Below are 15,354 nucleotides of genomic sequence, written 5' to 3'. Positions count from 1 at the left end.
TTCACAGTTTGTAGGATCCAGATCTCTGATTTCCAAAGCTAGCTGTACCTATGAATCTGAAATTACAACTGATCTCCGGGCAACAGAGACCAGTTCCCCTGGAGAAAATGGCTGCTCTGAAGGGTGAACTCTATGGCATTATACCCCACTGAGGCCCACCCTTCCCCAAACCCTTCCTTCTCCAGGCTCCACCCCCAAAATCTCCAGGAATTTCCCAACCTGAACTTGGTTGGGAACTTGCCATCTTGGGATTTTAAATGGATTTTAAATCTATTTCTTGTTGATTCTAGTTTTCAATCTATCTAAATGGTTTATTTTTGTATTATTACATAGTTGTAACCACCCTGAGCTTGCTTGCTGGGAAGGCGGGGTAGAAATAGAATATATTATTGTTGTTGTTGTTGTTGTTGTTAATATTAATAATTATTACTAAATAATAGTAATAATAGTTTTAAAAACTGGCTATAGCTGCTTCCTGAAGCTAGAGAGTGAGAATGGAACAATCTTCCTGTGGAGATTATTCCACAATCCTGGGACTGCCACTGTAAAGGCAACTTTGGTTGACAGGACATTCGGGGGGGGGGGGCTCTCCCTGTAATCTTAACTCCCAAGCAGGAATGTATGTGAGAAGGCCGTCCTTTAGATACGCTGATCCCAAGCCATTTAGGGCTATGTTTTCTTCATCGGACATACATAGTTATTTGCCATATGAAAGACCGTTCTATACGAGGGCAAACAAGTTGACCAGAAATACTCTCCTCTGTTTGAGATGTCCTAAAACAAGGCTTTTCCAGCTTAACAAGTGATGATAACCATTACTTCATATCCCAGAGTGCACCCCTCCATTCTTGTGGACTGTAAAAATTCCCTTTCATCTCTGCCTCACCAGTAAAGATCAAGATAGGTAGCTGTGTTAGTCTGTCTGTAGCAGTAGAAAAGACTCAGGGCCAAGCTACAAGTGACAAATGACACAGGTTGGACACTTGTCAGCTTCCCTCAAGTTTTGATGGGAAATGTAGGCGTCCTGGTCTTGCAGCTTGGCTCTCCAACTGCTGTCCAACGGACTTTTCAACGGTCGCTTGTCCAACATTCTGCCAAGCTGCCTACATTTCCCATCAAAACTTGAGGGAAGCTGACAAGTGTCCAACCTGTGTCATTCGCCACTTGTAGTTTGGCCCTAAGAGTCCAGTATCACCTATAAGACTAACAAATTAGCGGTAGGGTATGAGCTTTTGTGAGTCACAGCTGACTTCTTCAGATACCTCGGTAGCCCCTGGAGAACAGCCTAATTTCCGGGAAAGATCAGTAATGATGAACTCGCAGTCTTTGCGGCCGCTTGCCCATTCTTTACCCTAAATAACCTCTGATAAGATCCTGAGAAACTGCAGGCTGCTGGGAATGGATTCTGAAGAACCCCGCCATTAGATAACCCTTACTGCTGGAGGGTTCCTGAGTCACTATAGCATTGTTGTTGCCTTCTGCTTGCTCGTGATCTCATCCTTCAGTGAGGCCTATTTGCTGTATCACACAGGGAAAATGAGCAGTGGCTACATCACTGTGCTAGCTTGAGTGGGACAAGTTCTTTGTAAATGTTGAGCTGGTCAGAACTTCAGCACCGTGAATCATTAAGGTCACGCGAGAAATTTTGAGTGCCTAATGCAGATGGATATATTTACATTCAGGATGGGGCAAATCAAAGGCAATCTTCAGAGGGCATCGGGATGAATTGCATTTGACGCTGAACGTGCCTGTGTCTTTTTTTGCTGCAGCCCACAAGAGACGACCGCGGGTGGATCATTAACCCAATAGGTCCCAACCCCTGGTGGACAGTATTAGCCGCTATCATCCCTGCTTTGCTCTGTACTATACTGATATTTATGGACCAGCAGATCACTGCCGTTATTGTGAACAGAAAGGAACACAAACTGCAGGTAACAAGCGCTAAGGCTGGTGAGGGCTCCCATGCTATTATCTTCTTGGCTACAACTTGAGAAGTTCAATAAATTATGCCATTCACTAGACTGAAAGTAGGTGTCACTTGGGTGACTTAAAAGGCTTCAGTTGCACAAGATGCTTGCGGGTGCATTTACCTTGCAGGTGCATTTACAGAGTAACAGAGGCTCAGATTTATATACCTGCGAACAATGTGTTTTTTTTTGTGTCCTGCAGAACTTAGTATTTCGTTATGAGTCATTTTCTTGCCATTGTTCTCATAATTTCAGCACAGACATAATCCCATTAGCCTTTCCATTTCAAGCAAGTCAAAATCAAGCAAAAGGAAAAAACAGAAATAACAAAAAGGGATTCTGGTACTAACATAACTGTGAAGGCCTAGGATTTAGATAAGAATCTTGCCTTTGGAGCACGCCAACAGTCCCCTCTCCAGGATCCGGAGGAGTCAGCCGTGTTAGTCTGTAGCTGCGAAATACTGAAGAGTCCAGCAGCACCTTTAAGACTAACCAACTTTATTGTAACATAAGCTTTTGAGACAGTAGCTCTCTTCGTCAGATGCATCTGACGAAGAGAGCTGTGGTTCTCGAAAGCTTATGCTATGATAAAGATGCATCTGACGAAGAGAGCTGTGGTTCTCAAAAGCTTATGCTACAATAAAGGCACATCTGATGAAGGGGGCTGTGGTTCTCGAAAGCTTATGCTATGATAAAGATGCATCTGACGAAGAGAGCTGTGGTTCTCGAAAGCTTATGCTATGATAAAGATGCATCTGACGAAGAGAGCTGTGGTTCTCAAAAGCTTATGCTACAATAAAGGCACATCTGATGAAGGGGGCTGTGGTTCTCAAAACCTTATGCTATAATAAAGGTGCATCTGACGAAGAGAGCTGTGGTTCTCGAAAGCTTATGCTGCAACAAAGATACATCTGATGAAGAGAGCTGTGGGTTCTTGAAAGCTTATGCTGCAATAAAGATGCATCTGACAAAGTGAGCTGTGGTTCTCAAAAGCTTATGCTATGATAAAGATGCATCTGACGAAGAGAGCTGTGGGTTCTTGAAAGCTTATGCTATGATAAAGATCCATCTGATGAAGAGAGCTGTGGTTCTTGAAAGCTTATGCTACAATAAAGATGCATCTGACAAAGAGAGCTGTGGTTCTCCAAAGCTTATACTATGATAAGGATGCATCTGACGAAGAGAGCTGTGGGTTCTCGAAAGCTTATGCTACAATAAAGATGCATCTGATGAAGAGAGCTGTGGTTCTCAAAAGCTTATGCTACAATAAAGTTGGTTAGTCTTAAAGGTGCTACTGAACTCTTTACTATTCTCCACAATCTGTTCATGTTCATGCCTAGGATTTAGATAAGAATCTTGCCTTTGGAGTACGCCAACAGTCCCCTCTCCAGAATCTGTTCGTTTTCATGTCTTTGGGAAGATACAAGTTTCCAAATATGTCTGCTGTCTGTTAATCAAATTGTGTTTTTACAGAAAGGATGCGGCTATCACCTGGACCTTCTTATGGTGGGCGTCATGCTTGGTGTGTGTTCAGTTATGGGGCTGCCTTGGTTTGTTGCCGCCACTGTCCTTTCTATCAGTCACGTGAACAGCCTCAAGCTGGAATCCAGCTCGGCAGCCCCTGGAGAACAGCCTAAGTTCCTGGGCATACGTGAGCAAAGGGTTACTGGCCTCATGATCTTTGTGCTGATGGGCCTTTCCGTTTTTATCACCGGTGTATTAAAGGTAAACGCATGGGGGTGCTGAGGCAATGTGTTTGTATTTATTTGAAGGTAGATCAAGATAAGTAGCCGTGTTTGTCTGTAGCAGCAGTAGAAAAGAGCAAAAAGGGTGGTATCTGAAGAAGGGAGCTGTGGCTCATGAAAGCTGATACCCTGCCACTAATTTTGTTAATCTTAGAGGTGCTACTGGACTTTTGCTCTTCTCTACTGCTATAGACAGACTAACGGAAGAAGTGAACTGTGGCTGGCTCACGAAAGCTCACACCCGACCACAAATGTTGTTAGTCTTATAGATGCTACTGGACTCTTGCTCTTTTCTATTTATTTGGAATTTGTCTATTCAGTGCTGTCAGGCAGATGTGCTTCTGAAGCGACTTACTGAGCTAAATCAAACACAGTAGTCAGTTGCACAACACAGCGACAGAACATTAAAATAACATCAGTATTAACAGGGCTTTTTTTCTGAGAAAAGAGTTGGCGGAACTCAGTGGGTTTCCCTCAGAGAAAATGGTCACATGACTGGTGGCCCCACCCCTTGATCTCCAGACAGGGGGGAGTTTAGATTGCCCTCTGTGCCACACACGGAGGGCAATCTAAACTCCCCTCTGCCTGAAGATCAGGGGGTGGGGCCACCAGCCATGTTACCATTTTCAAGAGGTTCTGGAACTTGGTTCCACCACATTCCAGCTGAAAAAAAGCCCTGAGTATTAAAGAAATAATATGGTAGCTGCTGTCAATGATATGGAGCCAGTGACATGGAGTACCAGACCAGACTGACCCCAGTCTCTGGTTAGCTTTGTTGTTGACCAACAGCACTTCCATCGCATCTGAACTGAGCTCAGTTCACTGGCCATCATCCAACCCATTACCACCTCCAGATATTTATTTAGGACATCCGCTGTCTCATCTGATGGAGATGAAAAGCAGAAATAAGAGTTGGATATCGTCAACACTCTAATGACACCTGGTTCTAAAACCGCTGGACACCCTCTCCCAGTGGTTTCATGTAGGTGATAATACAGCGTGGGAGATGGGATTGAACCCTGTAGGACTCCGTAGCACAAGTGCTCTGGGGCAGAACTGTTGTCTCCCCAGCAACGCCTTTTGATACTGATCAGCCAGATGGGACTGGAACCGCTGGAACACAGTACCGTCAGCCAACTGGGCCAGGAGGGTGCCATAGTTAATAGATCAAAAACTGTGACAGGTCCAGGACAGTCAGCGTGGTCACATTCCCTCTTCCTGCTTGTCCTAGCAAAGGTTGGCTACCTAAGCAACTATAGTGATAGATGGTTGTTGTAGATTTTCCGGGCTGTATTGCCATAGTCTTGGCATTGTGGTTCCTGACGTTTCGCCAGCAGCTGTGACTGGCATCTTCAGAGGTGTAGCACCAAATGTCTTTCGGTGCTACACCTCTGAAGATGCCAGTCACAGCTGCTGGCGAAACATCAGGAACCACAACGCCAAGACCATGGTGATACAGCCTGGAAAATCCACAACAACCATCGTTCTCCAGCCATGAAAGCCTTCGACCATATATAGCGATAGAATTTCTAATTTAGAGACATTCCCTTATATTTAACAGTGTTAAGGAAGTATTCATTTGTGGACTTGCCCTAAAATTTTATTTCAGACTTCTTTTTCATTAACTTTGTTTTTTATGTTTATTGGCAGTCCTAAACTGTGTTTTTAAATTTTGTTTTATTCATTTTATGACTGTTTTATTTACATTGTAAGCCACCTTGAGATCCTGCAAGGCAGAAAGCCTAATAAATGTTTTAAATAAACTAACAAATAAATAAAATCACATGAGCTTAGTTCTATAGCAAGGCTTTGAGACTGCTGAAAGTTTTTTCAAGCCATCATTCTGGTAGTTTTAATCTGTGAACCTAGAAATACTACAGTAGCAGGCAGTTTCAAGACTAGACCAAAAACTGGATTGAAATAGTTCTAGATTATCAGTCTTGTCCATTAAAGCCCGGAGTTGCCTGGTAACAGTAGCTTGCCCTCAAAGGGAATGTTTATTTATTTGTTTGCTTAATTTATACCCCTTCTTTCCTCCCAGTGGGAATCCAAAGCATCTTACACCATTCTCTTCTCCTCCATTTTACCCCCACAACAACCCTATGAGGTAGGTTAGGCTGAGAGTGTGTAACTGGCCCACGATCACTTGGCAAGCTTCCATGGCAGAATAGAGCTCTCCTTTTTTCTTTTTTTAAAAAAAGAAGCCATTCCCTGCAGCTGCTGTGGGGCTGCAGGGAACACAAGTTGGTTCTGTGGCAAACTTGTGAAAAAAGCATTATATAGTTTGGCTCTGAGGTCATAAACAACTTGATTGACAGTTCACTCTGTTAGCTGTTGTGCTGTCTAAGCATGTTTATAGCCAATTACACTTCTCAGCTTCTTTTCTTCTGGGTTTATGTAACGTTCTCCAAGTTAATTGATCGCGATTCAAGATTCAGAGTCTTGCAGAAGGATCACGAAGCATTGCAGTGCTGAGACCATTGCAGGGACACTGTTTACCCTAATGCACGCGCGCGCGCACTCTCAGTTATTCACCAAACAGCAACTACTTTGATTTAATAAACCTGCAACATTTTTAAATTTCTGTGCAAGTTCCACAAGTACGAGGGTTATGAAGAAAGCTTAGTCCTTTCCTCTCATTTCTTTGCTTTAGAGCATACAGAATTATAGATCCAGAGGAGTTAGCCATGTTAGTCTCTAGTAGCAAAATCTAAAAGTGTCCAGTAGCACCTTTAAGACTAACCCAGTTTACTGTAGCATAAGCTTTCGAGAATCACAGTTTTCTTCATCAGATACAAAATTATGTAATGCTATTCGTACATAATGGTCATAAATATGAAATAATAACATGGGGGCACTGATAATAGGACAGGAACAAGATTTCATGTCCAAAAGTAGCATAGGAGGCTAGTTCCACCAGGGTTTAGTGTTTAAGTTTAGCACTGTCACCTAAATTATAGCCTTACACCCTGCCTGGTGAATATGACACTGACAAAATAAAGGTAGAAGAGAAATTAGAAGCTGACAGCCAGAGAGGGAGATCAAAGGAATGGACTGCACTATGCCCCTTCCCTAGAATGAGGAGGACATCCCCGGCCCTTTCCTGAATACCCCCTGCAATTCTTTGTAAATAATATTGGAGCTAGCAATTTGCAACAGTGTGTGATTCATGCAGCCGTAACATCCTCTGAGCAGCCCACACGTCCTTTGTGTGATTGCTCTCTCTTAAGGCGTTTGTTCATGTTTATTTTGTGTTATGATACCCAAGGTGCTGGTCTGTGACCTGTATAGGAATCAGTGCTGGCTTCATTACTGTTCTTCCAAATGGGCAAAATTGAATTGTTGTCCTGCAGCACAGATCTTCCCAGTGCAAATCAAGTGCATGGCACAGAAACTTGCCACAAACAAGGCCAACGTTTTAAAAGAATGTTAATTATAGGTAGCACCACTGTGTGCAAATTATAAGGGTTATATCTCTTGCAATATGTTCTGTTTCTTTCCAGTTTATACCCATGCCCGTCCTCTATGGAGTGTTCCTATACATGGGAGTTTCTTCCTTGAAAGGAATTCAGGTATGCATTTTTACAGGCTTTGGGGCAAGGAGTGTAAACTTGTAGCAGGTCAGAGCAACCTAGATCAATGAATGTCAGGCGGTGGGAAACGTTTCCTCATGAGAAGTTCTTTTCCTTCACCTCTCTCCTCCATTGTTTTTGCTAACAGTCTGCCTTCTCCTTCTTCCTTCCATCCTTTCCTTTTCGTTTACACCTTCTGATCTTGTAACAAATAAAAATGGAGAGACACGATGTAAATTCCAAGGACCCATCAAGGGGACAGAGGTACACAGCTGTACCGCTCACATTACCCCACCAGTACATGATCACAGTTACACCACATGATTCCTCACTATAGCACAGTGTCCCCAAGTGCTTGCTCTACTTTCCCCCATAGGAGTGAAAGGACACCCATTCACTTATATGGAAGAAGGCAAAGGGTTGCTCTTGGAGATAACATGGCCATTGCCACATGTTTTATATGCCCCAGGTTTAATGCTATTGGGATGTGCACACACATACCTGGCCACTTCCCTACAGTATTGTGCATCTCCCAGGATTTCCCAGGATTTCAGAAAAATTCTTTGCTTTATTGCAAAGTTTTGGGAAAGATCACAGTAAAGCCTGGATGGCTGCTGTGTGGATGGGAAAGTTTAAATTTTCCTGCCCACATGGCAACCATTTTCCCCTGATAGTGTGACAAATTCTGTGAACTTCCATTTTTTAAAAAATCTCTAGCACTTGTTGCAGAGATATAAGGAGAAAGGTATGTCTCTGCAACAGAATGGGCTAGAGACTTACTTAAAAAATGAAAGCTGAGAATTCAGAGAAGCTGTACATTTATTGTTATAACTGTATGTCAATATAATGATATTCAATTGCCCTTTTTAAAAAAAAACTGAGGACTCAGTGACATGGGAATGGGGTGTGGCTGTTGCGCGGGGACTGGAGCAAAGAAAGTGACAATGCAAAATGCATGTTTAGAAATGTGTATTGTCTTGATTGTGTTGGATAGGACAGGGAAGAGACCCATTTTTTAAAGAATAAAAAACCCATCCTAGCCAACATAAATATTGCTATCAGGCTAAAAGCAGAGCAAATGCCAAGAAGCCAGCCCTGCCAATTACATTTGTAGCATGTGTGGAAATGCTTGTGGCTAAATTATAGGGGTTTGTCGAAGCTATTTGCTTATGGAGTTGTCCTCAATAATTAGTGCCGTATTTCCAATGAGTGCTCTCTCATTTCATATACCATTCCCAGTTCTTTGATCGCCTGAAGCTGTTTGGAATGCCTCCTAAACACCAGCCGGACTTTATCTATCTGCGGCATGTCCCCTTGCGAAAAGTGCATCTCTTCACTGCTATCCAGTTGACTTGCCTCGTCCTGCTATGGGTTATCAAGGCATCACGTGCAGCCATTATCTTTCCTATGATGGTAAAAAAATGTTTTAAACCCCAAATGCTAGACAGGTTGAGACCTTTATAATGTCAGCAGTTTTATAATCATACCAAGAGTTTTTCTCCAAAAGCTCATAATTTATTGGGAGAGGGCTGAATAACAGCAGTAACATCACCAGAAATACAAAAATGGACCCTGCTCTAACATGAGGGCAGCATAGGTCAGATAATAGGCAATGATGGTGAGAAGATGTGGGTGGGGTGAGGGAGGTGGTGGTGAGGTTTACACATTCTCCTCCCTGCTGATCAACTGATTGACTGTTACCAGTCGCACCTTTACAACAACAACAACAACAACAACAACAACAACAACAACAACATTCGATTTATATACCGCCCTTCAGGACAACTTAACACCCACTCAGAGAGATATTCAAAGTATGTTATTATTATCCCCACAACAAAACACCCTGTGAGGTGGGTGAGGCTGAGAGAGCTAGAAGCTGTGACTGATCCAAGGTCACCCAGCTGGCTTCAAGTGGAGGAGTGGGGAAATCAAACCCAGTTCTCCAGATTAGAGTCCCACACTCTTAACCACTATACCAAACTGGCTTTAAGAGTAACCAACTTTATTGTAGCATAAGCTTTCGGGAACCACAGCTCTCTTTGTCAGATGCATCTGATGAAGAGAGCTATGGTTGCCGAAAGCTTATGCTACAATAAAGTGGGTTAGTCTTAAAGGTGCTACTGGACTCTTTACTATTTTGCAACTACAGATTAACATGGCTAACTCCTGGATCTGTTACCAGTCTGTGGACCAGGGCTACACATATTTACACCTAGCCACTGGGTCAATTCACAGCACCCATGGATACATGCAACTCCTTAGCCATCTAGGGATAGGTGAACAAACGCCTGCTTTCAATCAGATGTGTCCCGTAGCTGGATAAAGGTGGCCAAGTTTCACAAGCAACAACAATAATAAGAAAAGAACTTTAAAAGCCTATCCCATCTATTTCCTCTCCTAGACCCTTCCTTTAGCAGTCCTCAGAATGGGCTAACAGATTGAAGGTAATGGTAATCCAAAATTTGGTGCCCTGGGGCTGGCTCTTATCCAGGCTTTCCCCAACTCCTTTTACAGACAGTCTCACCTTTAAGAAAAAACAATAATAGTGAACTTTTTGCTCTTATTGTGTCAACTCAGGATACTGTACTGCATTTAAAAAAATTCATTTCCTAGCAGTTCAAAATCAGACCATTTGATAAGGGTTATAAGGACTTACCAGCTGGTTCCAGGTTGCCTGAATCCATCTTTTTCCTACCTCAAATGCAAGGTCAGGTCTGCTGCTGCAAATCCTTCTACTTCTTCTACCCTTTCCTAGGGCTTTCTGTAGGATTTTAGTATAGTACACAGACTCACCATTGCAATATTGATTTGGGGTTTTATTAGTTTCGTAAAATAGAAATACTCAAACCCTGCAGTGGCCATTTCTGCTGGTGAATGCTCTCATCATAATGTGAACCTTTTTTCCCCTTCTTATTCTCCCCCTCCCTCGCACATACAAGGTTTTGGCATTGGTCTTCGTCCGGCAGGTCATGGATTTCTGTTTTTCAAAGAGGGAACTAAGCTGGCTTGATGACCTCATGCCAGAGAGCAAGAAGAAAAAACTCGAGGATGCAAAAAACAAAGCAAAAGCTGAAGAGGTAAAATTGATTGATTGATCATCATCATCTCTGTTCATTAGTACTAGATGACAAACAAACTTAAGTGCCAGCCCTCAAGCCCTCTTGTGCTGTATTGATCAACCGCATCACTCCCCAACTCCTCATTCAAATCTCTGCTTCTAATTACCTAGATAAGGGGTAAGAAGGAGAGGAACAATTAAATTTATATGAATACAGTCACACATTGCTAAACTAAGGGCCAAGCTACAAGTGATGAATGACACTTGAACAGCAAGTGTATTTCTCCCTGTTCACTTGCCCTCCATTCAATCCACTTGCCGTTCAAGTGTCGTTCGTCACTTGTAGCTTGGCCCTCTGATTAGAGGTGGGCATGAACCGGGTAAATACCAAACTGTGTGGTTGATGGTTCATCACATTTTATGAACCACGCACGTTCATGAACTTGCCCCGGTTCGCGAACCAGTTTGTTTGGTTTGTTAAAACGTCACTTCCAGCACAGCAGAAGGTCACTTCTAGGCTGCCGAAAGCCCATCCCCCTGTTGTGTAGGAAACATTGATTGGCGCCAGGCTGTCTGCAGTGACGAACTGAAAAATGAACCAAAAGTTTGTGGCAGTTTGTCAGAAACGGGCTCTGACGAACTGCTGGTTCACGAATTACGAACTGGCCCGGTTCGTGTTGAATTTTGATTCGTGTATTGGTTTGTGCATGCCTCTAATCTAGATATATTGAGAGAATAGTTCACAAAGATATCAGCAATCAGACCTGCTGATGGAGACTTCTAGATATCCCTTGTTATATGGCAGCAAAGGCAATTTGAGAGGACCAGCTTGAAGAAGTTCACAGTCCCTGAAGCATCTTTGCAACAGCAGATGGATGAAAACGAAATCTTGCTAATATAACTCTTATACGCGCGATGTGTGTAGGAGGGGGGCTACCAAACCTCCGTGGATTTTCCCCACAGGACAACAGCTAACTCAAGACAGCAGTTTTCATAACTGGTTTCCTGATTTGTGGTAGCTTCTTCATAGGATGTTATGGACATACTATGAGAGACCGTCTTTGCACATGAAAGTTTCTTGTATCACACTGCAGCCATTTCCTGATGTCACCAAACTGGTCTCAGGACATTAGTTTCTGCTGTGTTGTTTCACCTCTGCAACTATGGATTTCTTCATTATTATCATTATCATTATCATTAATGTCATTTATAGTCCGCCTTTCTCACTGAGACTCAAGGCAGATTACACAGTGTGAGTCCAATAGTCAGTATCAAGGATATTTCCATAAACAGTGCCATAGGGAAAATAACTACAAGTTTTGGTTGTTGTGGGTTTTCCGGGCTGTATTGCCGTGGTCTTGGCATTGTAGTTCCTGACGTTTCGCCAGCAGCTGTGGCTGGCATCTTCAGAGGTGTAGCACCAAAAGACAGAGATCTTACAGGATGACTCAGCCCAAACCCACCTTCCTGAGTAGATATAAATGACCTGCCAACATCTTTTCCACGCTGTGACACTGAGAGATCTCTGTCTTTTGGTGCTACACCTCTGAAGATGCCAGCCACAGCTGCTGGCGAAACGTCAGGAACTACAATGCCAAGACCACGGCAATACAGCCCGGAAAACCCACAACCATCGTTCTCCGGCCGTGAAAGCCTTCGACAATACAACCACAAGTTTTGTTTTGTACTATAATGGTTGAGGCCTGGCCCAAATACTACAGGTAGACTGTCAAGGGGGTGACTTTCTTGTAGTGATAGTGGATCTAAATCTACCTGTATCTTTTTTTTTTACTAATATATTGGTCCCTGATTTTTCTCCACCATGTCTTACCCATTATTTATTTATTTATTTAATTTATACTTTGCCTTGTTCTCCACTGGGGGGGGGGGGGCAAAGAAGTTTTCATTATTTTTCTAATCTCCTGTGAAGTAGGTTAGGCTGAGAAAGAGAGTTGTTAGCCCAAGACCACCCAGCGAGCTTCCACAGTAAAGTGGAGATCCAAACCTGTGTCTTATTTTGACATTCTTCCCAGTACACCACACTGGCTTTCTGTTATGTGGACTGCAGTCCTTTGGGGGGGGGAACAAGTTGATACTAAAGTTGAAATAATTGTGATAATCAGGGATTTTTTTCCGGGAAAAGAGGTGGTGGAACTCAGTGGGTTGCTAGCACAGGGCGCAACTCATGGCAGGAGGTGGTACCACATGCGCATGTGCAAAGTGTGCACATGCTCCCAGGACCGCACAATGATGTCAATTTGTGGCAGCTGGAACAAGCGGGGGGGGGAGTTTTTAAAGTTTAAATCGCCCTAGGAGAAAACGGTCACATGGCCGGTGGCCCCGCCCCTGATCTCCAGATAGAGGGGAGTTTAGATTGCTCCAGCAGCACAGAGGGGGCGGGGCCACCGGCCATGTGACCATTTTCAAGAGGTGCCGGAACTCCGTTCCACCGCGTTCCCGCTGAAAAAAAGCTCTGGTGATAATAGTAGAATTTCAAGGGTCTAAATTATAATTGGGAGGGAAGGTGGCATGGTGTAGCCCAGTCTCCTCAGATCTTGGAAGCTAAGCAGGGTCAGTACTTGGATGGGAGACTGCTGAGGAAGGCACTGGTAAACCACCTCTGCTTTTCACTTGCATCGAAAGCCCCTTGCTGGGGTTGCCATAAGTCAGTTGCAACTTGATAGTACTTTACACACGCATTATAATTAGATACCTAATACAGTTCAGGTTATGTCTATTTACTCCTTTCTTAGTAAACAGGAAACCTGCTGAAGGACTGTAACTTTTAATAAATCTAATAAGCACAATCTTGCAAAGGTTAGCCATGACCAAGTCTCACTGAACATGGTGAGAAAATATCTCCCAACTGAGTCACATTTCTCTGATTTCAAGAGGACTTAGTGGGACTAATATTTGCTGTATGTGAGTGGAGACTACGAATATGGCATATGACTTTCATCTTTTTTCAACAAGTGTTAGTGAAAATTACTTGTTACATCTCAAACAGGAGTCTGAGAAGATGATGGAAGAGGCTCAACAAACTGTGATCGATATACCGGTAGTGAATACAAGTTACTTGGCGGTGCCCGGAAGTGAAGCACAGACGCGCAATATTTCATCAAGAAATAACAACAGGTAAAAACACAAAACAGGATGTCAAAAGACGACTTCAGCCTTCACAGCATAGCTAGGCCAGTGATCAAAGACGAGTGTAAAATTTTGGTGGATGTAAGGGCTGCGCACTTCATACTGAAGTTCTGACTTTACAAGAAACCTTGCTTTCATTAAACCACCTGTGTTTAGTTGTCTTGTATGCAGAGCATGGCACACACTGTGATTAGCTAGAGTATATCAAACCAGGACCTGAAACCATAGTTTGATTTAGTTCAGTACCCATAATTAGGGTCAGAATACATGATACGCTTGTTCACTAGATGGCTCTGGGTTTCCTGAACCCTTCTGGTTTTCCCTGCAGTCACATATCAACTGCAGAAATATAAATATAATAATAATAACAACATTTGATTTATATACCGCCGTTCAGGACAACTTAACACCCACTTATTCCATATATCAACACAGCCTGCTGTCCTTTGAGGTTAATTGATATTTTATTGATTAAAGTTGGTATTTAATTGAAAACTCTGGAAAATGTTTTAAATGTAGTCGATTATCAGAATTTTTTTTCTTTTTTTAAAAAAGACATCCCGGGAGCCTCTCAGCTCTTAAGACATTAAAGTCCTTCTGAAACTTTCACTGTACTGGGTTTCGAATTAATATATTTATTTCAGGGCAGATCCTGCGGACATTAATATCTCTGATGAAATGTCTAAAACAACTGTGTGGAAGACTATCTCCATGAATACTGAAAAACTCTAAATCCAAAGAGAAGAGGTATGGCAATTCTCAGTGGGAGAGCGCTCGATTCCCACTTCCGCATGCATATCCCACTACACCGAGTCTCCTAATCAGCCTATTCGATTTGGTTATTTTCTATACTGGTGAAAACAGAACCATGATGGGAAGGCTGTGCGCTGCTTCTGAATTGCCATTTCTGGGGGAAGATCAGCTTCTTTCATGAATTCCCACCATTTGTGAGAGCATGACTAGAGAGAGCTGCTCCTGGAGAGATTAGCACTCTTTCTCAGCCAATCTCCCTTCCTTGATTACCCCATCTCCCCCTCCCTCTCCTGCCTCTCTCACTCCCCTCACCCTCCTCCCATCGCGCAAAAGCCACGAGAAGGGGAAGAACTGTTTCCTCTTGCCGTCAATTAGGAATGGAAAGGGGAAAGGCTGCTCCAGTGCTTCACAAAGCTTCCCAAAGCATCCCGAAGTGCTTCGGGAAGCTTTGCTTTGGGTTTCCCAAATAGGCCCAGCTATGCTGGAGTTGATTCGGGAATCACAAATCAACCCGAATCGGGCCTGATTTGAGTTCAATCTGGGTTTCAGGAACCCGAAGCACACATTCCTACTATTAATCTGCTGAGAATGCTTCATCTCTGCCTCCCCAAAGCATTCTGAGGAATAGAGGAAGATCAGTAATGGTGGGTCCATGATTTTTATTCATGTCTTCAGAACTTAATACATCATTATTTTCTTGGCCCACAGCTTTGCTTATTTAAGCCTCTTGGCTTTGGGCAAGGAGCTGCAGCACGTGAGGAGATGACTCAGGGAAGAGCAAGATGTACAGACAAGAGAGAAAATACTTTTGGAATGGAGATGAGCACAAGCTGAGAAACTGCCCCAGGCTCTTTCTTCATACAAGTAATCGGGGCTGATATTAAAGCCATTCAGAAGTTTTTTTTTTTATTGTGTGCTTTAGTGGGCATTCTAAATATCTTCAGACCAGCATAATCAAGACGCACACGCAGTCCTTGAAAGTTCAGTATTAAAGCCTCTGTATGTGTGTGTGTGTGCGCGCGAGTGTATGTATGCGTCTGCTGTGTTGCAGTTTCTTAGTTGTAGAGGGACTGCTACCACTGTGTACTTTATTCAAGTTATTAGTTTCT

The 15,354-nt window shown here is 43.1% G+C and overlaps 1 protein-coding gene across 1 annotated transcript in view; it reads left to right on the top strand.

Moving 5' to 3' along the window:
* SLC4A8 (solute carrier family 4 member 8) overlaps positions 1-15,132 on the top strand; it is a 49,912-nt gene extending 34,780 nt beyond the window's left edge. The window contains exons 17-24 of the mRNA XM_055003235.1: positions 1,770-1,931; positions 3,441-3,692; positions 7,216-7,284; positions 8,524-8,697; positions 10,227-10,364; positions 13,353-13,480; positions 14,137-14,239; positions 14,954-15,132. Coding sequence (XP_054859210.1) covers positions 1,770-1,931; positions 3,441-3,692; positions 7,216-7,284; positions 8,524-8,697; positions 10,227-10,364; positions 13,353-13,480; positions 14,137-14,224 — 1,011 coding nt within the window. The 3' untranslated portion in view covers positions 14,225-14,239; positions 14,954-15,132. The remainder of the gene's footprint in view (positions 1-1,769; positions 1,932-3,440; positions 3,693-7,215; positions 7,285-8,523; positions 8,698-10,226; positions 10,365-13,352; positions 13,481-14,136; positions 14,240-14,953) is intronic.
* Positions 15,133-15,354: the final 222 nt, after the last annotated feature.

This window comes from Eublepharis macularius, chromosome 19 (assembly GCF_028583425.1).
Source record: "Eublepharis macularius isolate TG4126 chromosome 19, MPM_Emac_v1.0, whole genome shotgun sequence".
In the NCBI taxonomy this organism is placed as follows: Eukaryota; Metazoa; Chordata; class Lepidosauria; order Squamata; family Eublepharidae; genus Eublepharis; species Eublepharis macularius.
This window is presented reverse-complemented; position numbering and strand designations above follow the sequence as displayed.